Below are 24763 nucleotides of genomic sequence, written 5' to 3'. Positions count from 1 at the left end.
AAAATCAAACCCACTAACTTGAGTGTGTTGTTTGTTAGGCATTACAAACTATGACGAGTACTCGCTGGTGCGAGACATTGGTGAGGAGAAGAAGGAGGAAGCCACAGGAACCCTGAAAAGAGACAAGACACTGCTCAGAGATGACAAGAAGATGGAGAAGTTGAAGCAGAAGCTCCACACAGATGATGAATGTATGACATTTACGTTTTTTCCTATACTTCATTGTAAAATACATGCTCTATCTTCCTTGTCATTGGAAATCTTTGCTTGGAGATTGACGAGGTAGTTACATGGATTGACTGTCTTCCCCAGTGAACTGGTTGGACCACGGGCGGACTTTACGAGAACAAGGTGTAGAGGAGACGGAGATGTTGCTGCTGAGAAGGAAGTTCTTCTACTCAGACCAAAATGTGGACTCCAGAGACCCTGTACAGCTCAACTTGCTCTATGTGCAGGTACACACAGCACAGTCTCTCTTTTCTTGCCGCAATCACCAGAGTTGGCAGGCAGATAATATACTGGTCTGCCTTTTTATTTATTTACAACTGACATGAACACTTTCTCTCCTGTAGTCTACAGTAATCCCTTGTTTATTGCAGTAAATTGATAGCTGAATGATGGTGAATTTTCACTCAGTAGGATTCCTTACTTATAAATAGAATATTTACGCATTTACACTGTTTACGACCTTCTAAATATGCTTTTTAACATTATTAGAGCGCTGTAGACATTAAATAACACCCCTATAGTCACCTTTACACTCCTATACCCAATATAGTAGACATAATAAGAGAAAGTAAGCCATTTAGGAAATAAATAAGACTCATTCTCATGTGTGTTGCTGCGATGGGAGCTCAGTGGAGGCGGCGGACAGGAAGTGATGTTGAGTTTTAGCTTGGCGTGGGTTACGGCTGCAACAGTAGCCCGTGTATTGTGCCTGTTGTGAGATCATTGAACGCTGCAATAAAAGCTTGTTGCTCCGACGATCAAGTCTGGTGCTTGTGTGTCTCACCCAACATTACAGTAACATTACTAGTGACCAGTGTAGAATACTACATAGTTTACTTCATTGAGCTATTTTTATGCTTGAAAATGCTTTATTTCTGCAACAAAATGTTCTTAAATATGCATATTTTTAGGCCGTATTCAGCCACGAAACGGTATGATTATGGTGTGAAATGGCGAGGGCTGACTGTATCTCTACACCAATGAACTTTAAAAGTATGTTTTGATGATTTGTCAATCCTGTGGTGGATAATGAAACTTTCTGGCTAGATTCCATGCACGGCTGACAGGACATGTGAATGAAATGATGAAATGATATAAAAATGTGTGTGCTGAAGATCATTTGCAGTTCTTAATGTTGCCTTAAGGAGTAACGTCTACTGTATGTGTGTTTGTTCAGGCCCGTGATGACATTCTTAATGGCTCTCATCCCGTGTCATTCGACAAGGCCTGTGAGTTTGCAGGTTATCAATGTCAGATCCAGTTTGGCGATCACAACGAATCCAAACACAAATCTGGATTCTTAGAGTGAGTGTTGCCTTCACTATTCTTTCACTATTATATTTTTCTAGTGGCTTTGTCAATGAAATTGCTTGTGTAATGTACACTTTACTCCACCCAGCAATATAATATATTATCTGATATCATGGTATGCTATTATATATGATATAATGGTGTAATATATGATCTAAAATAATGTTAGAATATATGATCTAATATAATGTTATAATAGAAGATATGATATAAAGGTATAATGTAAGATCTACTATAAAGGTATAATATAAGATCTAGTATAATGGCATAATATAAGATATATGATATAATGGTGTAATATAAGATCTAAAATAATGGTAAGATCTAAAATGATGCTATAATATATGCTCTAATTAATGGTATAATATACAGTAAGTAGGGGTGTAACGTTCATTTTAATGATGATTAGATTCGTGTCACGATTCATGGTTGTCAATGATTCAAGGACGATATTGGTTCATTTAGAATGTGACGACCCGAAAAGATACAGTAACCTTAAGCAGATTCAGTAACTTTTTAGCCAAAAATCCAACCGATGTTACTGTGACATAATTACCTGGATTCCCGTTGTTTTTCATAAGGGAATTGTGTATAAATTAATTATGGATATAAACAAACAAGTAAACAACAATTAATGGCAAATGCATTCACATTTTATTTTTATCAAGTCCAGCCAACACTTCAGGTTGAATTAACAATTAATTAATTAACAGGTTCAATTAATAATGAATGAATGACTGGGTTGAATTAAATCAAGTCTGTGATTAATTCTATTCGGTAAAACATGACTTGACCTTTAATTTTCACACATTCACTTCTCTACACCAAGTATTAAAGAAGTTAGAACACATTTCTTACCGCAGTGCAACAGCACACTGTATTGGTTTCCACACCACACTACAAATTGCAGTAATTCCGTGGCAAAATTAACATATTTCGCACCATCAGACTTTCTACGCACTGGTATGACTCGATGTGGTCCAACACATCCAGTTTTTCAGTGTAAAGCGTGTCAATGACATCACAGGCCGACTGAATCGAGTGTAGCGTCTGAGGTGTAGGGCATCTAGAGTCATTCTTTACAGGACAAAAACTCATGAACTTGTGCTCTTTGGAGAGGACGTGTCGGCTCTGTTATTCAGTGTGCCAGCCACACTGTAACAGTCGCCTTTACATGACGTCATCCGCGCGCCCCATTCAACAGGCATGTCTAATCAACTTACGCAAAATCAAACTGTTACATGGATAACATTTAACATCTTTATCATTAAAAATGCTAAAAAAACACATCCATATAAAGCATGCCTTGCTTAAATCCAATGCTTTATTTCCTAGTATCGATGCAGTCGACTGATTACCTTTTAAACGATGTTAGATCGATATATGTTGTCCGGAATGGCAACTTGCAGAACACAGATCGATGTAGTTGGATCATGGGAATGTAAATCGATACATTGATGTAGTGGATGAATCGTTACACCCCTAAATATCCGCTCTAACATACTACAGTACAGTATAAGATCTGAGATAATGGTATAATATAAGCTCTAACATAATGGTATGATAAAAGATCTAACATAATGATACAGTATAATATAAGATCTCATGTAGTGGTATAATATAAGACCTAAAATAATGGTATAAGATCTCATACAATGGTATAATAAAAATAAAAAATAATGGTGGAGAAAATTTGCAAAATTTGAGTCAACAAGTTAGTGAAAGAAAATAAATAAGTCAGACGTTAAAGCCCATGATGAGTTTAGATACAGATTGTCAGCACCAAAGTAGTTGACTGTGATTCCTGTTGACCTTTTCTCATTCCAGTTTAAAGGAGTTCCTTCCCAAAGAGTACATCAAACACAAAGGAGAGAAAAAGATCTTCCAGGTAGAATTGTTTCCCCATCACACATATCAGTTATAGATTTATACACATACTCTAGCTGCTTTGCTTGGCTGTGTTATTGCATGTGCATTGTGTCAAACTGCGGCCCGCGGGCCACATGAAGGCTCGCCAAGCATCTTTATCCGGCCCGCCGGGCATTTCCAAATTTTAAACCTTTAATATCGAAACTGTAGCCGGGAACACAACTTGCAGTGCTAATGTGGCACGCTTGAGTCGCCAACGTAGTCAGATGGAATCTGTAACTTGTACAAAAAAGTCAACACACACACACGACACACAAAGTAACCTACCTACTGCACCATGTGGGCATACAAATAAATATGTACGCACAATACTCATGCCAAAAAAGCACCCATATACTGCTGGGTAGCTTGTGGTACTCTTTCTCTCAACATTTTGCCGCGTTTACAACATTTTTGCTTGATGGCAAAACATATTGAGGTCGACAGAGAAGTAAACAAGGAGGAGTTAACATGCTCTTGATAGCCAATGTTTTATTGTTCATACTTCATATTGTTGTTGCCGCTGGACTACCCAGCATGTCTTGCGGGCATTTGTAAATAACAGTTTTAAGTTACGTGTTATGTTTAGTGCTTAGTTGTTGTTTATCACCCACAGAGTAGCAGTAGCAGGTGATTTATGTGATGCTTTAACTTGCTGTCGATGTGTTTTTGTTTTGTTGCAATGTGAGCAAGTATGCTGTTGTGTTTGATGACCATCTATATATAGATGGCCCCTCCACAACATTTTTTAACCCGCTGTGGCCCAGGAGTCAAAAAGTTTGCCCACCTCTGCCTAAGTGTGTAGTTGTGTTGCAGCCAATGCAGCACAAAGATAATTGTTTGTATTTTCTACACAGGCACACAAAAACTGCCAGAATATGACAGAGATCGAAGCCAAAGTCAGCTACGTGAAACTGGCCAGGTCTCTAAAAACCTACGGGGTGTCGTTTTTTCTGGTCAAGGTATGAACGCTGTCTGCTACATGCTACTTGTATACCTGGGCTGACTGAATCACCAACATGAAACCTCTTGTAGGAGAAGATGAAGGGCAAGAACAAACTAGTGCCGCGTCTCCTGGGAATCACCAAAGAGAGTGTGATGAGGGTGGACGAGAAAACAAAGGAGGTGATCCAGGAATGGAACCTGACCAATATTAAACGTTGGGCTGCTTCTCCCAAGAGCTTCACCCTGGTGAGGTCCTTTTGTGCAAAAGACACACATACCACACTTGATGAGAACTTCATATCTGCATGCATTCCACCCACTGAGATTGTGTCATCATTGACAAGATGACTTCATGCTTTTGAGCTCTTCTTGTCTAGTTTTTCTTTCTCAGCTTTGTTGTGCTTTCATTCCAGTAAACCTTCTGTTGCTTGCTGTTGAGGCGCCATCCCTAAATGACTCAACATGTACGGTCTTGCACAAAGACAGCTAGCATCAGGTTGTAAAAGCATTCCTCTAGATAGGCTAGATCAAGGGTGCCCGTTACGTCGATCGCGAGCTACCGGTCGATTGTGCGTGGGTCGCGTGTGTCACCCACATCATAACCGTCACTTTATAGATGTCATATGATGGCAGTCAGTTGACATCAAGCGCCCCTCCCGATTCGCTCTAGCACCTCCGCGCCAATGTAAATGGTGAACAGCTGTCTCCAGCAACACGGACATGCAACTTTCAACTTTATTATGCCGCTTATGGATAAACTAACTGACTAAAGTAAAGATGCCTATATCTATAACAAAAGTTATGTGTTCACTTGTAGCAGTTAGGCAGTTATGTAGAAAAAAGTGAATTGTTTGATGGCTGCGCTTTGCGTCCTGAATTCCTCTATAGAAATGTATGCTTTCTACACTTCTGTTTATGAAAGTACTATTTCATGATGAATTGGAAAATGTGCCCATTGCTGAAACCTTGTTAATGTGTTGCCTTGACTTCAGCTGAATTGTCTTTTGCATAATTTTCATTTCTTTTGTCTCTGTAATTTTTCATAGCAAATGCTAACTGGATGAATACCTGAGCTCTATGCACACTACCGGTCAAAAGTTTTAGAACACTCCAGTTTCTCTGGAAGAAAAACCTACATTTTTAAGTGTTAAGGTGGTCTGTCTCCCTTCCATCGTTAATTCCCGTTTTTCTTGCCATTTTTGCAGCAACAAATGCCTTTCTCCAGCACAGTGCTGTTCAACCGATGTTCACGAGGGTATAGTACCACAGTGTGTTCCGAACACTGTTTTTATGCAGACAGAGGAGGTAGTAAGTACTCCAGAACTTGGAACACCTGTAGGAATTAGTTGCACCAGCTGCCAAGGCTTGATCAACCTCCATTTCTGCAGAACAACATTGTTGACCCATTTTGTAGTCCCTGAAACAGGCCTATTTGTATACATTTTTTGTCAGTTTTGGGTAACCTCATCCTTTTTTTAACCTCTGGCACTTCACTACTTACCTTTGTACCATTTCATTGGACTTGAACAACTCGAATTTCAATAAATAACTGGAAAAATTGGGGTGTTTTAAAGCTTTTGACCGGTAGTGTATAATGAAAGCTACATAGCTACTTTGACTGACATATTACTCAGGTGATGTACACAACGATTGAGGAATTATATATCGTTATATTTATTGACATATTGAATTGTGAATTATTGAATGATATCAACTATTTTGATTACCTGTAGGAGTGTAACGACGATTCATTTTAATAACGATTCGATTCCTATCGCTATTTGTGGTTGCCGATACGATTCAAGGATGATATTGGTTCATTTATTATTTACGATCTGATGTAATTTTTTATTGAGCACCAACAATGTATGTACATTAACTTATATGCAGTCATACAAACATACAATCAAGGGTAGACACATTTTGGAACAGTGCTCAGGTTTTCTATTCTTTTTGTGTTATAACACACAGGTGAGACGCCTGCCACACCCTCCCCCCACCCACGAACAACAGGGACACCCCCCAATAAAAGACAAATAGGAGGGAAACTCGGATAAATTGAGAGAGAAGAAAAACAAAACAAAACAATGGAGACGGAATGAATACATGCAAACGATAACAATGTGGATATAAAATATCCATAGTATCTGTACCGTAAAGCTGCACACTCCTCACTGAGTTACATGAATTGAATTCACTTTATTATATGGGCCACCCAATCCTGTCAAGTGAGGATAGTTTTGAGTTATGCAAGTATGTCAGTACTGGATTCCAAACAGAAAAAAATTGTCTCTAGACCCCCTTAATGAGTATTTTATGTTTTCTAACTGGATAAACTGCATTAGGTCATTCATCCGGTAGGGTAGTGTTGTAGAGTAGTGTTGTAAAAGCGATTATGTTTTTTGCGACTTCTCCTAATTGTAGGATAATTTTCGTCTACCACTCCAAATGTAGCCACTGCAGCAGTGGGTTGAAAGTTAGTATGTAGGGCTTCTGACAGAGTTTTGAAGATCATGGACCAGTAGAGGGTCAGAGATGGGCAGGACCAAAACATATGAGTTAAATTTGCACGGGCCGTATGGCATCTATTGCAACTTTCATTTATATTTGGGTATATTTTTGCCAATCTTGCTTTTGAGTAGTGACTGCAGTGCAAAACCTTAAATTGTATTATACTTAATCTTGCACAAGAAGTGCTATCGTTTACCCTTTGCAGTGCGCTATTCCAGACATCCTCCTCCAAGGTAACTCCAGGTTTTCCCAGTCTGCCCTAATCTTTTGAACAGCTGCATCTTTAATAGAGGCTATACACTCCTTAACTCTTGAAATCAGTTTTTTAGCCTAGTAATAATGATTTAAAATTTGGAAGCCCCAGACCACCTTTTAATTTGGGCCAGTTCCAATCGTATTGTAGGCCTCCCACCGTCCCATATAAATGAGGTGAGGGCCTTGTCGATAGTTTAAAAAAATTATTTAGGTAAATAAATTGGTATACACTGAAATAAGTATAGAAATTTTGGCAACACACTCATTTTAATACAATTTTGTTTCCCTGCCAAAGACAGGTGAAGTGATTTCCAACTTTTTAAAACTGACTTAACTCTTTCAAGCAGAACACAAACGTTTTCCTGATAGAGTTCTTCTATGTCCTTTGTAATTTTGACAACAGGAGAGCCATAGCATTTACCAGGTAACATTCACTCTTACTGAGATTCAATTTGTGTCCTGCAAATGTACCAAATTTTCTCAAGGCGTGTACAATATGAGGTACACTTACAATGGGGTCTGACACATACAGCAACAGATCATCCGCATACAAAGATATTCTGTACTCTCGCCCACCTCTGTGGATTCCATATACTGATGGAAGTGACTTAAGTGCAATAGATAAAGGTTCAATGGCTAAAGCGAATAATAGTTGACTGATGGGTCCGTCTTGACAATTGGAAATATTTAGATTGTTTGCCATTTGTAGTTCCGGAGGCTTTGGGTGAAAAGTATAGGAGTTTAATCCCTGAAGTTAAATTAGGGCCAAATCCAATTTTTCAAGACACGCGAACAAGTATTCCCACTCCACCCTATCAAAGGCCTTCTACGCATCCGAGATGACCACCTCAGGCAACGTTTGGGACGCAGGAGAATGGATATTTAGGAGTCTACGAATATTTGTGAAGATAAAACCGGTTTGATCCGTTGACATCACATCATGCATTGTGTCTTCCAAGCACAAGGCTAAAGCTTTAGCTAAAATTGTCACATTGCCGTTTAGAAGGGATATGGGTCGGTATGAACCACATTCAGTGTTAATTTTATCTGGTTTTAACAAAAGAGTAATTGTAGCCTCAGTCAGTGTACGCGGGAGTGACCCTATGGAGAAGGAATCCTTAAACGTATCAAGTAAGATTGGGGATAATTTCGCAGCAATTTTTAAAATAAAATCCAATTGGGTATCCGTCGGGGCCAGGCATTTTACCATTTTGCAGCGCCATTATTGCCTTAGCAATTTCTGCTTGTTTTAGTGGGAGCTCGGCCTCCATCCAATGTGCTGCACTGATTTTTGCGGTCTGGACATTGTTGAAAAATTGCTCTCTGTCAGTGTTGTCATTGGTACTTTCAGACGTGTACAATTTAGAATGAAACGAGGGGTCAATAGTTAGTTCTCCATTTACTCTCTTTGTTTGTGGAATTTGCTGAGATACTGAGCGACACTTGAGCTGCTGCGCCAAGAGGCGGCTTGCTTATCGCCTTGTTCATGAATAAATCCTCGTGATTTTAACAGTAAACGTTCTGTTTTTTCAGTTGATAGTAAATTATATTGTATTTGTAAGTCCAGTTTCTTTTTATATAATTCAGGGGAGGGCGCAGTGGACGCTCTGTGTTTATTAATTTAATGAGGTCCTCTTGTTTACCTCTATTCATCCTCTTCATTTTGGCCGAGTATGCAATAATATCCCCTCTAATTACTGCCTTTCGTGACTCCCAGAGAAGAGAGGGGGATATTCTATCTTTCTTGTTAAATTCTAAAAAGTCGGCAATTTTTTGGGATATCAAATCACAAAAAGCTTTATCACCAAGCAGGATCCGATCCAATTTCCAGGGAGGACGTTTCATTTTATACGGGGAGAAAGCAAAGTCTAATAATACTGGGGAGTGATCTGATTCTATTATAGTTGAATATTCAGCTTTTGTAATAAAGGGCAGGAAATTCCGATCGACAAAAAAAAATAGTCTCTTCTACTATATGAGTGGTGGGGAAAAAAAGAGAATGCCTTGCCTTGAGGAAGTAGGAATCGCCATGGGTCAACACTCCCCATCTGGTCCATGAAGGCTGACAACAACCTGGCCATTTGTGGATCTGGGGTTGGAGCGACCTAGCACAGGGTCTATTACACAGTTTTGGTCTCCTTCAAAGATAAGTTGTTGTGAATTTAGGCATTAATAGGTATTAGGTATTAATGAAATAACTTTCCCCATGAATTTATCATTGTCCCAATTTGGTGCGTATACATTAAATAACACAACAGGCCTATGATAAAGGACCCCGGTAGCCATCATAAACCTCCCTTGTGGATCCCGAGTAATATTAGTTAAGTTAAGTTAAATTAAATTATTCTATGTATCAATATGGCGGTACCGCGAGACCTAGAATCAAGGTCTGAGTGAAACACCTGACCTAACCAACCTGTTTTTAGCTTGTTTTGATCCTTCACCAAAAGGTGTGTTTCCTGGAGGAATGCAACAGCACATTTTAAATGCTTCAGATGATGAAATATCCTGGCTCTTTTAACAGGTCCATTCAGCCCCTTGACATTCCAGCTAATGAATTGTATAGCAGTCTTCTTAATGTTCTCACTGTCTTCCATGAGGATCTACCTGTAGGTAGTTAAACAACAAAAGTCGTGAATACAGAAAACAGAAGAGTAGCTTTGCAGAATGTCCAGCCCCTTTTTTCTTCTTCTCCTCTTCCCTCCACTCCCTCTTCCCCTCCTCATCCTATGAAATAAGCAAAAGGGGGCGCAACTCACCAAAATCTCGGGGTGTCCCGATTCAGTAACTTTTTAGCCAAAAATTCGACCAGTCTGACTGTGAAATAAATATCTAGATACTGGACAGTGCGGGTATGATATGTATACATATATGAATAATAACATGTAGGCCTTGCGTTCGCAGTGCAGGAGCACACTGTATTTGTTCCCACGCCGCAATACAAATTGCATGTACACAATAATGCCCGGCCAAAGTTAACATATTTTGCATCATCAGATTTTAGCACAATTTTGATCTGCAGATATGAAAGTGAATTTACAGGTATAGCCTACATACCTTTTATCTCGTCCAGAATCTCCAATCCATGAGTTTTTTTAACTTAACTTTCGAAGCACTCTTATGACGCGATATGATCCAACACTCAGAGCAATCCCCTGGCGCCTTTTGTTGTGTTGCCGTGGTATTTTATTTGACCTTTACAAATCCTACCAACAGCGAGCGACTTATTTAGGACATCTCACTCTTTGCAAAAGCCAAAGTGTTTCCACACACTGGACCACAATGATGGCTTAATTATTTGTCGCTCGCCGAGGATCTGCTATGTTGTGTTGTCTGCTGGCACATGGCGATGACGTCACAGACAGGCAGACTGAATCGAGTAACGTTGAACGTCCTCACCATTAAAAGCGCTAAAAAAACACATCCATAAAAAGCCTGCAGTGCTTAAATCCAATACATTATTTCCTAGTATCAATGCAATCCATTGATTACCTTTTAAACGATCTTAGGGCAATATATGTCGTCTGGAATGGCAACTTGCTGAACACAGGTCGAGCACTCCTGCAGTAGATTAAACGTGTTTTGTTGTTTGTTTTTTTTTTTTGCTAGATTGGGGTGATATAATGTTTATGGTGAGTGAGTGTGTGACAGAGAGGTGAAGTCTAGTGGGAATTTCTTCTTTATTACCATATCAGCACAAAATATGATACAATGTATCAGATGCACGAGAAAACTAAAAGACTTTATTTGATTTGCTTTCAGGACTTTGGGGACTACCAGGACGGTTACTACTCTGTGCAAACCACTGAGGGAGAGCAGATAGCCCAACTTATTGCTGGCTACATTGACATCATTCTCAAGAAGGTAAGAAGAAGAAGGTATTTCACATGCAAGAATTATATTTTCGTGTTAAATATCATTCCCAATGACGATACAATGCATTTATAGTCTGCTATCCATCTACCACATGTGCAGCACCTGGGTGGGTGTGAGGAGACTGGTGGGTGGGGAAACACTGAAAGAAACAGTTAATTGTTTTTCTTAATGACAGCAGTCATGACACAATTTAATGACACAACTCAGCTTTACGTGTGTGTGCGTGTGTGTGTTTGTGACTACATGTGCTGAAACAACAAATTCAGGAGGTCCTCCTGTGACGACGCTTGGTGATGTACACCCTCCTATATTCTATTAATACTGTACAAACTAGGATGCAATGGTATGTGGGACAATACCAGATGCTTTGGTCTTCCTACATGGCACAGCCACCCTCATGGGCCGCGGGTTTTCAATTTCGCAATCCATTTTGCATTGTGTATGTGTGTGCGCGCGCGTGTGTGTGTGTGTGTGTGTGCATGCATGCCTTGTAGTGTCCCATTTCCCATACTGTACTTATTTCAAGTGAGGGACAGTCTGTCTAAAATCGGACGAAAAGGCGAGGCATTCGGCGTGGAAGTGGAGAGCTACAGCCGTGTAGGCGGCGTCCCGCTTCTGCTGTCTGTCCTCGTGCCTCGGGAGGTGCCCCACCCGTTTGTGTTGGCGACACGCGCCGGCGGCTGCTCGGGTGCACTGATTTTGAACACTTCACCTCCCGTGAAATTTGTAAAGGGACAAGGATGAGTGCATAAGTCGACAATTGCGTGCTTCCATTGTCCCGTAAAGATGAGAATGCTGCTACATGCTGCAACTACACTCAACAAATACAATTTTGCTCCCATTTTTCATGAGCTGAACTCAAAGATGTAAAACTTTTTCTATGTATACAAAAGATTGATATCTCTCAAATATGTGCATTTCTCTTGGAGATGAATAAAGTACCGGAATCTATCTATATTGTTGACAAATCTGTCTAAATCTGTGTTAGTGAGCATTCATCATTCATGATTCGTGATGCTGATGAGACAGCATGATTTTTGCAAAAGTGTGCCTTAGGTAGACCACAGTAGGCCACTCCAAAATGTGCAGTTGAACTGTATTGGGGGTGGTCCGGGAGCAACCGAAAACCAGTCAGTATCTGGTGTGACCACCATTTGCCTCAAATAGCATATACGCCGATCCAGAGCATCCCAAACATGCTTGTTATTTTCAAAATGCCATCAATAAAATGCACCTGTGTTGGTTGTCCATAACATACGTGTCTGCCCATACCATAACCCCACTGCCACTATGGGCCACTCCATCACAACACATGTGCATTTTACTGTATTGATGCCATTTAGATACTGGAACGAGAGCCTGAGGCTCATTGTTTGTGTTATTCATCCACAAGTATCACCTCATGTTGCAGCATAATAATGCACGGTCCCATGTTGCAAGGCTCTGTACACAATTCCTGGAAACTGAAAACAGTACAATCGTCCCTCGTTTATTGCGGTTAATCGGTTCCACGATAAGCGAATTTCCACGAAGTAGGACTCAATGTTAATGTTTATGACTTTCTAAATGCAGCTTTTAACATGAATAGAGCTCTCTAGAAAAGAACTAATACCCAAATAGTCACTTTCACACTCCTGTTATTTTTTTTGTTTACATCACATTGTGCAGGCTACTGTATCATTGCAGGTATCACATATCAGATGGCCGCCGCCTGCATAGCCAGCTACCAAGCTAAATAGTTAGCCTCTCCAATGTACTTATTCTAAACTTAAATAGTTTCAAATGCAGTGGTGAAGAAGGAAAAAGAAGCCAAAATTTTACCACTTCCACCTGGAATGACAGGAGAACCTTTTTTTCCACTCCATCTCAGAATGGCATGTCCGTCTCAGTCATGGCATGTCGGCTCGGCCGTGCTTGCGCAGTAGCCAGTCTCCATGCAGTGTGAACGGGAATGTAATCTAACGTCATGTCTCATAACATTGCTGATGCCTAGTGACCAGAATACCACATATAACTTGGTTTTCAATATTTTTTGACTAATAATAGGCCATAGTCAACCATGCAACAGTGATCATTTATAAATTACCTTAGTTTCCGGACTACAAGTCGCACTATTATACTACTATACCCATATATAAGTCGTCTTATTTTCATGGTTTGGCTGGTCCTGCGACTTACTCTCCGGAGCGACTTATATGTGTTTTTTTTTTCCCACACTGACAGCCGCGAGACAGCGCTCTAGGCACGTGTGCCAGTATCTGCTACTCCTATCACTCCTGTACCTCTGAAAATTTACAATGTAAACATCAACTTATAAAGACGACTGAGAAAGACAGAACACAAATGCCCTCAAAAAGGAAATCATATTCTGCAGATTACAAACTGCAAGTAAACTAGTTATGTTATGTTGTTTAGGGTATAGTTATCTGAATAACTGTTAATGTTGCGTTAACATACCACCTATTTAGCCTGTTGTTCTCCATTTTATTGTTGCCTTTCAAGACGAAATGTCTGTTCTTGGTCTCTGATTTTATTTTTTTAAAAATTCACCCCAAAAATGCGACTTATATATGTTTTTTTTCTACTTTACTACATTATGCATTTTTGGCTGGTGCGACTTATAGTCCGGAAAATAACGTTATTATTTTTTGGAAAAAAATTATCGTGAGGGAGCGATATTCACACCGCGATATAGCGAAGGAGGACTGTACAGGCACTTGCACGGCCAGCATACTCACCTGACATGTCACCCATTGAGTATGTCTTTACTGCTGACAGAAAAAAAGCAAAGACCACTTTGGCCTGGAGGGAGATGAAGAGTCCACCATGTTGGAAGACTCTGTATCGCCTAAAAAGTGAGTGTGTTTCCACATGTAGAAATAGTGATAGTGTTAGTCACTCGCCCTTTCAGCATAGCCTTTGTGTGCTTGAAGCAGTCACAAGTACACAAGAATGTATCTATTTTACTGACACACTGAATCGTTTTTTCAACAAATGCTTTCCATACTCCTCTCTGTTGCACTGAGCTGCATCAGTAACGTGTCTTCTTCAGGTCAACAGTGTTGCAGCAGCAGTTCAACAAGGTGGGTAAGGTGGAGACGGGTTCAGTGGCATTGCCAGCCATCATGCGCTCAGGAGCCGGCGGTCCAGAGAGTTTCCAGATGGGCTCCATGCCTCAGGCCAAGCAACACATCACCAGTGGACAGATGCACCGGGGACACATGCCTCCACTGGTAACGCTGGGAAACCTGTATTTCTTTACATGTTCAAAACACATGACCAAGCTTGGCTTGCAGTCATTCCAGTGTCCTGATCAATCTTCTTATTGTCCCTAAGTGGAAATGTTGACATCACTGACGCAACATCCCCCAAAAAACCCCACATCTTTAAATGAAGTTGTTATGAAAAATACCTTGTATGTGTATTTGTATTTTGTGTATAGATGTGACATCAGTAATACATATGACTTATGTATGTGTAGACTTCAGCTCAGCAAGCCCTGACTGGAACCATCAACTCCAGTATGCAGGCTGTCCAGGCTGCTCAGGCCTCTCTTGATGACTTTGATACCCTTCCCCCTCTGGGAACAGACGCTGTAAGATGTCACTCTTCTCCACTCCACCCCAGAGATAACACTTTGACCTTGTGAAAGGCTGGATAGTGGATTTACAATGTGCTTTCATTCTTGAAGGCATCCCAAGCCTGGCGGAAGAACAAGATGGACGAGTCCAAACATGAGATCCATTCTCAGGTGGATGCCATTACGGCAGGCACTGCCTCTATGGTTAACCTTACTGCAGGTAAAGATAGTTTTTGCTTAGTATTTGTATTTATGTATTTATGCTATGTATTTGGATTAGGAGGAAAAAGTTGTATTTTATCAAGAAAAAGTCGTAATTTCATGAAAATATTGTCGTAATAATATGAGGAAAAGTAACATAATTTTAGTTGCTTTTAAACATTTGTAATATTATAAGAAACAAACAAAACAAGGAATAAAGTTGTAATTTTTGGAAAATTAGGTTTCTGAGAAAGTTATAATGTTACAAGACTAAAGAAAAAAATATTATACAAATAAAGGCATAATTACTAGCAGAAAATTTACAAGAAGAAAGTTGAATTAGTATGAATTTTTTTTTTACAAAAAGCAGACATGGAAAAAGTCAGTGATAAATTTATGAGAATAAAGTCGAAATATAAAAAAGTTGTATTAAAACTAGCAGTTTTACAAGAATAAACTTGTAATATTATAAGGAAAAATATTGTCATTTTAGTAGCATGGAGATGAAATATTAAAGAAAAAAGATATTGTTGTTTAAAAGTTGTGATATTATGAAAAACAACAAAAAAAAGTAGTAATTTTTGGAGAATACAGGACATTAGGGGAAAGAGCGTCGTGAATGAATTCGTCACGAAAACTAAAAGAAAAACAACAGCAAAATGGAAAAATCAGCAGGAAGTTTACAAAATCAAGTCAAAATAATATTGGAGAAAAAGTTGTACTCTAACAAGAAAACGTCGACCGAGAATAATGTCATAATATTATGACGAAAAATATTATCATTTTAGTAGCATAAATTTGGAATGTTAAAGAAAAAGACATTTCATATTATGAATAAAGTTGTAATTTTTGGGTTGTGGAAAAGTTATAATGTTACAACAATAAAGTCAAAATATTATGAAAATTAAGTCATAATTACGAGAAAAAAAATTACAAGAAGAAAGTTGAGATAGTAGGAAAATTTTTAAAAAGCAGAAATGAAAAAAAACTGCTATAATTTTATGAGAATAAAGTCAAAATATTAAGTGAAAAAAGTTGTAATCTAACAAGGAAAAAAAGTTGCAATTTTACGAGAACAAAGTTGCAATATTATGAGGCAAAATAATGTCATTTTAGTAGCATGGAGATTATATATATATATATATATATATATATATATATATATATATATAAATAAATGACTTGGTTATAAGTTGTAATATTATGAAAAACAACAAAAAAAGTAGACATTTGATTGGGGAAAAGAGTGTCGCAAATCAATTTAATATATTATGGGAATAAAGTCAAAATTATGACAAGAACATTTACGAGAAGAAGATTGAATTTAACAAAAATGGAAAAATCAGCAGAAAGTTTACAAAAATAAAGTCAAAATAATATGAGAAAAAATCTTAATTTTACAAGAATAATGTCATCATATTGGGATGGAAAAATATCATAATTTTAGTAGCATAAATTTGAAATGTAAACCCCCCAAAAAATTATTATCATAAACAAGCAAAACGAATCAAGTTGTAATTTTTGGAAAATTAGGTTGCGGAAAAAGTCTTATGTCATAAGAATAATGTCAAAAAATACAGCTTTAATTTTATGAGAATAAAGTCAAATATTAAGTGAAAAATTTTATATTGTAACGAGGAGAAAAATCACAATTTTACAAGACTAAACTATTATGAGGAAAAATAATGTCATTTTCGCGCATGGAGCAGAAATATTAAAGAAAAATATATTATTTTTAAGAAGTCATAATATTATGAGAAACAAACAAAAGAAATAAAGTTGACATTTTTGGGAAATTAGGTTGGGGAAAGAAGTTCTATTTAGAGATGTCCGATATTATTAGCCACCGATAGTTATCTGGCCGATACTGGTGTGAAAGCATGATATCGGGCAAAATCGTTTATTTTCCCCTGAAAATAAAAGCCGATACTGAGCTTTCAGCACCAGCGTCCCAAATTTGCGACACTGTCGAAAATGCTGCATCATAAAGTTAATACTGTGATGCTCAAAAGTCTGTGACGACAGGGGGGGTGTTAGCATTCCACACACTAATCTTACTCACGGTGTTGTTTAAAGAAAGAGCTAAAAAAATTTCACACAGCAACGTAATAGGAAGATGATAACAGACAAGGCACTACCAACGAATAACGCAGAATAACCGACAACTATGCGAGGTCTAAACATGTAACTTGGCGGCTAATTACAACAACAGTACAGCAAAGCACACCGGAAAAGCGGAATCGCTGCTGTCAAAACCATACACGTAGATGCCGCTTCGCTGGGCCGTACGTCAGCGTCGCCTCCATATTGGATGTGGCAAGGCTACGCTGTAAGTGACTACAAGGAAATATACATTTACAGTATAAAGTGCTTTTCTACAAAAAAAATGTGAGTTAATGCCTTTTGTTTATACATTCACACACTCACTAATATACTTGGGAAATAGTTATGTGTTTAGTCTTCTTAGATGGCGAAGATAAGAACTTTATTGATCCAACGCAGTAGTCATTCACATTACATCAGCTATAGAGCACAAAAAAACATACACAGTATATACAGTATTTGTAGTTGCTTTAATGCAGTAAAATAAGAATATTAAATAAGAACATGAAAGTTATCAATCAAAATAATAATCAGCAAATTGATAATATTACCAAAAGAACATTTATGAAGATTATTTAAGAAGAAACTTTAAAAACCCAGCAAAAATGGGGTAAAAAAGAGCAAAGTTGATAGTGATAATAGGCTTTTTCAACTATGTCACAAAGCTAAGATTAATATAAAAGTGGCTCTGGCATATTTTTCGTTTTTCACTGTGTGGCCTTCAGTGGAAAAAGTCTGGACCCCCCTGGTTTAAGGTTTTATTTTTTTAGTTTTTTATTTAAGTCAGGATAGTCAGTACGTAAAGATAAAATAGGAGCATTTCATCTTACCCAAGTGTTCATCAAGCAGAAATATGCATATGCAATATGAATGAACTTGACCTTATTAGCATGGAGGTGAACAGTCCAGAGTTTGTCACCACGGAGTCAGAAGAATCCTTGCTCTCCCTGAAGGGATGCATGTGTCTGTCCTCAGGTGACCCGGCAGAGACAGACTACACGGCAGTGGGCTGTGCTGTTACCACCATCTCCTCCAACCTGACTGAGATGTCAAAGGGTGTCAAATTGTTGGCGGCGCTCATGGAGGATGAAGGAGGAAATGGACAGCAGCTGCTTGGTGCTGCCAAGAACCTGGCCTGCGCTGTCTCGGACATGCTGAAGACTGCCCAGCCAGAAAACACAGAGGTACAGTATACTCAAGACAGAACCACAGTCCATCCACCTGTGTCTCTCACCAAGCTCTACAATCTTGATACAATATTCTACACCAGTTTTTATTTAGCACACACTTTGTAATGGTCAGGTAGTACAACTAGAATCTACGGCTGGCATTACTGACATTACTGAGGTAGAGTGCAGACCAACTTTAACAGTTTCTAAGTGGCATGCATACTTTTATCCAGATCTTCACCAAAGGCTTCTTCTTCCTCTAATTTTTACTAAAAATTACAACTTTATTCTTTGTTTTTTTTCAGAATCTTAAGACTTTATGCTGTTAAAATGATGTTATATTGCCATCGTATTATGAGTTTGTTCTTGTAAAATTGTGACTTTTTACTCTTAACAGTTTGACTTTATTCTCTTAAAAGCTTTTTTCCCAACTATTTTAACTCTGTTCTTGTAAATTTTCTTCTCGTAATTATGACTTCATTCCCACAATATTTTGACCTTATAATTGGTTTGGTTTAATTTTATTTGAACATGCATGAAGGTTCCAATGGAATACATCTCATGAATCATCCTTTCACAGTTCCACATGTCCAAAAGGAGTAGGAAGAAGCAAAGCTTATTTAATCCTACCCCCCATCCATTCCACATCTTGTACAGTACATATTATTCACTTGCTGCATGCCATAGAATATTTTTGATATAAAAATCAGTGTAATAATAAATAATAAAACATTAAAAATAAAACAGAACAATCAGTGTAATGGCATTATGAATGATCCTCACCCATCTTTTTTGCAGTACAGTGAGTGAGTGAAGATTGCTTTTAGAATTATTACCCCATATCTCCACACAATACATTAAATAATAAGTAATACATTACATTACATTAAGTAATAAGTAATACTAAGGAACAATACAGAGTGTGGAGTGCTTTTTGATCAAGAACAAATTTTACTTTTTCAATATTGAAGTATTTCTTGCCACCTTTTGTTGTATATTTTCAATGTGGGATTTCCAACTCATTTTTTTGTCTATTATGATCCCCAGAAATTTACTTTCTTTCACTCTTTCAATATCCACTCCGTCTATTTGTATTTGATCGTACGTATCCTTTCTGCTATTCATACTCCTAATATTGGAACTTTTTCCCCAACCTAATTTTCCAAAAATTACAACTTTATTCTCTGTTTTGTTTTTTCATAATGTTAAGACTTAAGTCTAAAAATAGCATGTTTTTTTTGTCAACTTTATGCTGCTAAAATGATGTTATTTGTCCTTGTATTATGAGTTTATTCTTGTAAAATTGTGACTTTTTCCTCTTAATAGTTTGACTTTATTCTCTTAAAATTGCAGCTCTTTTTCCCCCAACTATTTTAACGCTATTCTTGTGAATTTTCTTCTCATAAGTACGACTTAATTCCCACAATATTTTGACCTTATACTCATAATATTATAACTTTTTCCTCAACCTAATTTTCCAAAAATTACAACTTTATTTTCTTATTTTTGTCATAATATTACGACTTTAAAAAAACTAATCTCTTTCGTTGAATATTTCAAATTTTGTGCTGTTAAAATAATGTTATTTCTTCACAATAATACGTTATTCTCGTCAATTTACGACTTCTTCTTGTTAGATTACAACTTTCCTCTTACTATTTTGATGTTATTCTTGTAAAATTAGGACGGATGTTTCTATTTTTTGTAGTTTACAAGTGGCATACATACTTTTATTTTTATTTTTATTTTTTATTTTATTATTTTTTTACTTTTCTTCACCAAATTGAAAAAGGTCCTTTCTTGACATGCACGTCCCCTCTGCAAATTTTGACACCAAAATGACTTGGGTTGCAAAAACTGTCATAAAAAGTACAATATCATGGGAGGTCCATGATCATTTTGTGTTTTTGTTGTAGCCTCGTCAGAATCTGCTCCAAGCTGCAGGAAATGTGGGCCAGGCCAGTGGGGAACTACTTTCCCACATTGGAGAGACAGACACTGATCCACAGTTCCAGGTGGGTACTATCGTCGTAACTATCAGTCATAATCAGGGCTATCACGCCATTACACTTTTGAAATTGCCTTAGTAATTTTTCTACTATTCAATTATTCTATTCTTATTGGCTCTTGTTTTAAACTCATTTACTCACAAGTGCTGTTCAGAGGTTCCGATGAATGCCTTGATGCTTGTCTTTAAAAGACCAGACTTGTTGAATGAGCTTGCGATGGAACATGGAACCTGGAACCTGGACCAACTGTGGTTGAACACACTCTCCAGGTAGCCGATGTCTCACCCCGAAGGTCAGGGGAACCAGTGTAGAGAGCAATTAATGAATGGCCCAGTGAGGTGCACTTTGGTCGGGCACACTCTACGAGTGTGGCACCGGTGTGCCACTCTGGAGGTCAAGGGAACAGAGAGGGTGGAGCCACCTGGCATGGCCCAGCCAGGTGCACTGTGGTCAAACACACTCTACGAGTAGCCAATGTGCCGCCCTGGAGATCATGGGAACCAGGGTAGAGAGGGGGTGGTGCCACCTGGCGTGACCCAGTGAGGTGCGCTGTGGTTTAACATACTCTTCGAGCAGCCCGGGTGTGCGGCCGTGTTCTCATGCCAGAATACCAGAAGCAAGTGTCTCTTCTTCAGACATTTGCTGAACATTACTGAGGATTTAACTACATCTACTGGTCACATTTGGTATTACCGTTAACTGCACGGCTCTCCCGACGCCTCTATATGCATTCTCCGTGATGAGGGCGCCGCTCGGAAGCACACGAGATGTCGCAAGACCAGAATGTGACCACATATTAGCCGCATCGATGAATAAACCTCAGGGTTCAAAACATGAGAAAAAAGTAGTGGCTTATACACCGGAAATTACTGTCGCGACAATGGCCTTCCCAAATGTGAAAATAAGCGTAAACACTCACTTGAAGGCCACAGTGAATACGGTATGTCCTCCAAGTCAAGAAAACAAATGATGAGAAAGCACTGGTTCCTGTGTTTGTATAATTGTCTTTTCATGCTCTGTTTGACAGTTTCCAGGTAAAGCAGCTTTCAGGGCTGCCAGATGGAGAGTGCCCTCTTATTGTCAAATGATGGTAACAAATCTCTGATGAAGGCTAATATGAAAGACAATCAAAGCAATCGCTGCATTTATTTATTTATTTTATCAATCACGACTGAACTTATCAATCATCAAGTGATTTGAAACGGCTGCCAGGTGACTGGGTCTGATGAACATCATGTATATGACACTGCCACTTTGAATGACATACAGTATGTGTTTCATGTGCTGTGTAAGTGATTCCATACAGTACAGTAGATCCCCACTTTTCAGATTTGAGACGCACATATAAGTGTTTATTTTTTACCCTGCTGGTTAACTTCCTGTTGGGGAAGTGTGCGTGTGGGCTTCCCAGCATGCCTTGCAGGTTACAAAGCCAGTATAAGATGGATATTTGCGTGTAAGCGTTCATTTTGATACCCGCACAGTCCGTGTGGTACAGTTACATTATGTGTTCCACATGTTTGACTTATTTTGGGGTGCAAATGTTGAAAAGCTGATGTTTGCTTCTGAATAATGTCAACCTTTACCAATTTTTTTTTTTTTTTTTTACCAATAAACTGCCTACCTTTGGACATTATAAGCACAAAATGATGTGTTTGCCCATAATTTAAAATATATATTGTGTCTGTATATATACAGTACATATGTGTGTGTGTGTATGTATATATATATATATTTACAAAATGCAATGTACAGTATATATACACTCCTGGTCAAAATGTTTAAGACCAGTTGAAAAATTGCAGGAATTTACATTTTGCACTGGAGGTTCTAAGTAGAGCTTCCAAATGCAAAAAGAAGAAATGGGGGTGAGACAAAAACTTTTTTGAGTAATCTATTTATTGCAAACAAGCATTAAAGTGAATAGGCTGTTCATCAGCTGGTCACAAGTTTAAGATCATAGCTAAAAAAATAACCCCTCCCCTAAAATTGAAATAAAATGTTCAAAAAAGGACTCGGTAATGAGTAGTTGTTGATCACCTCAAAAATGGGTTTGGGCATGCTTGATGCCAGTGTTTCCAGGAGGCTGGTGGGAATGTTGCTCCAGGTGGTGAAGATGGCTTCATGAAGGGCATCCACTGTCTGGAACTGATGTCCATTTTGTAAACATCCCTTGCCATCAATCTCCAAATGTTCCCAATTGGATTCAGATCAGGGAACACACAGGATGTTTCCAAAAGAGTCCATTTTCTATGCTGCTTCTCCTCATTAGGGTCGCGGGGGCATGTGGGAGCCTATCCCAGCTGACTTTGGGCGAGAGACGCGGTACACATTGGACTGGTCGCCAGCCAATGGCAGGGCACATATAGACAAACAAGCATTCACACTCACATTCATACCTATGGACAATTTAGAGTCACCAATTAACCTAACATGCAAGTTTTTGGAATGTGGGAGGAAACCGGAGTACCCAGAGAAAACCCACGCACGCCTAGGGAGAACATGCAAACTCCACACAGAAATGCTCAAGGGAGAATCGAACCCGATCTGTGGCCAACATGCTAACCACTAGACCACCGTGCGGCCCGTGTAGCATTGTACTGTTGAGAAAGCCAGTCAACAATCCCACCGCGTTCAAAGATAGAAAGCTTTCTTGCCTTTGCCATCAAGAGGTCATGACAGTGTGAATACCTGACAGAAAATGACATTGAATCCATATTTTTGCCAAGATTTTGGCTTTCAAAGGCTATGCTCTTTTGATCAGCTGATGAACAGCCTATTTCACTTTAATGCTTGTTTGCAATAAATTGCACTCCCATTTTTTTTTTTTTTTTGCATTTTTAAGCTCTACTTAGAACCTCCTTAAAGGAAAGGTGCACTTTTTTTGGAATTTTGCTCATCATCCACAATCCTTATATGAGACATGAACACACGTCTTTCTTTTTTCTGTGCGTTCTAAAGATATAAAAACAGATAAAAAGAAACAGCTCAGTAGTGCACGTAATGGGATCTGCCTATGCCGCCTACAAAGACCGCCATTAAAACACATCCAAAAACCTCCAACAAGGTTTTATGGTTTTATATACAGTACCTGCTGTGACCATGTAGTAACAGGTACATTATTGATAACATGTAATACTTACAGTATTTTGTGTATTTTGGCCATTCTAAGCGTTACCGGAACTTTGAAGTTCCTCGGCACATTGATTTCACATAGCAGCATAGAAACAAACGCCTTCACCTAGCGTTAACTTTTCCAAACTCTGAAATAAAAACGCAGCAGCAGTGGCGGCATCTTGAATATGTAGCCTTACATTTTGGTAGTGGTCTGAGGCGTTGTGGGCGTGACGCTGACGCGCTGCGGGCGAGTCTGCGGTGAAGCTAGTCGCTAGCCGGCTAGGCGCTAGGTGGTGTGGTATGGTTAATTGTCAATACGTGAGTAACGTAGTTCAATCGGTGTAACAATGTTAATACCAACAACAACAATAACAATGTCGCTGTAGCTGGGTTAATATGCACGTCACTTTATATGTACTGTAAATGGGGAGTTGTTGGCGCTTTATAGGCGGAATAAGTAATTCCCATACGTGCAATAATGAGCTGTCTCTTTTTATCTGTTTTTATATCTTTAGAAGGCTTTAGAAGACACGTGTGTTCATGTCTCACGTAAGGATTGTGAATGATGGGCAAAAGTCCAAAAGAAGTGCAGTTTTCCTTTAAGATCCACCAGTGCAAAATGTAAAATGTAAACGGCTCCTAACGTTTTTAATCAGGAGTTGTATAATGCTGAGTCGTGAATATACGGGGATCCACTGTATACACTTGAAGAGAATCTCCTCAACTATTAGGTCTTCAAGAAACAATTTTTTTTTAAAATGATGATCTTCAACAAATAGGTTATACAATTCATGTGATAGCAATCATTGTCTTGTTTTAATTTCCTGCTTAATCGCTTGATTAATTGTAATCCATTTCAGAATCAACATTTAGCTGTGACACATTGCTTGTAAACACAAGTGTTTGCCTTGTAGGACATGCTGATGCAGCTGGCTAAAGCTGTGGCCAACGCCACAGCGGCCCTTGTGCTCAAAGCAAAGAACGTGGCCCAGAAGACGGAGGACTCGGTCCATCAGAACAGAGTCATTGCTGCAGCCACTCAGTGTGCTTCGTCCACGTCTCAGCTGGTGGCCTGCACCAGAGTAAGTTTGACTCCATGTGATATAACATGAGGAGAGAGCGTGCGAGTGGTTTTCTTCGCCACGTCTCGGTAAATGTTATCCTCGTCTCCCATAGGTGGTGGCTCCAACCATCAGCTCCCCAGTGTGTCAAGAACAGCTGATAGAAGCAGGCAAGCTGGTGGCCAAATCAGTGGAAGGCTGCGTGGATGCTTCTCAGGGGGCCACCAACGACGAGGGCCTCCTGAAGCAGGTGGGCGTGGCAGCCACAGGCGTCACTCAGGCTCTAAATGAGCTGCTTCAGCACATCAAACAGTATGCCAGCGGAGGCCATCCCATTGGGCGCCATGGAGAAGCCACTGATCGCATTTTGGACGTCACAGAGAACATCTTCAGCTCAATGGGGAATGCTGGTGAGTGTCATAACCATAGGACTCACACATTTGTGAACAACTACAGTATGCAGCTGCAGTATATGTTGGGGTGAGGCAG

General features: G+C 39.0%; 1 protein-coding gene across 2 annotated transcripts in view; it reads left to right on the top strand.

Annotated features, from left to right (window-relative positions):
- tln1 (talin 1) overlaps positions 1-24763 on the top strand; it is a 115719-nt gene that overhangs the window by 32891 nt on the left and 58065 nt on the right. Inside the window, exons 5-19 of one of the 2 annotated variants that reach the window (XM_054756210.1) lie at positions 39-191; positions 313-455; positions 1406-1533; positions 3367-3427; positions 4305-4409; positions 4483-4638; positions 10921-11022; positions 13813-13889; positions 14087-14267; positions 14516-14629; positions 14726-14834; positions 17894-18102; positions 20004-20102; positions 24128-24295; positions 24390-24684. In XM_054756210.1, coding sequence (XP_054612185.1) covers positions 39-191; positions 313-455; positions 1406-1533; positions 3367-3427; positions 4305-4409; positions 4483-4638; positions 10921-11022; positions 13813-13889; positions 14087-14267; positions 14516-14629; positions 14726-14834; positions 17894-18102; positions 20004-20102; positions 24128-24295; positions 24390-24684 — 2100 coding nt within the window. Of the gene's footprint in view, positions 1-38; positions 192-312; positions 456-1405; positions 1534-3366; positions 3428-4304; positions 4410-4482; positions 4639-4870; positions 4889-10920; positions 11023-13812; positions 13890-14086; positions 14268-14515; positions 14630-14725; positions 14835-17893; positions 18103-20003; positions 20103-24127; positions 24296-24389; positions 24685-24763 lie in introns of those variants that run through there. The other variant, XM_054756211.1, reaches the window with a different exon arrangement.

Source organism: Dunckerocampus dactyliophorus, chromosome 17, assembly GCF_027744805.1.
Source record: "Dunckerocampus dactyliophorus isolate RoL2022-P2 chromosome 17, RoL_Ddac_1.1, whole genome shotgun sequence".
Lineage (NCBI taxonomy): Eukaryota > Metazoa > Chordata > Actinopteri > Syngnathiformes > Syngnathidae > Dunckerocampus > Dunckerocampus dactyliophorus.
Note: the sequence above shows the minus strand (reverse complement) of the source record. Positions and strands in the feature narration are given on the sequence as shown.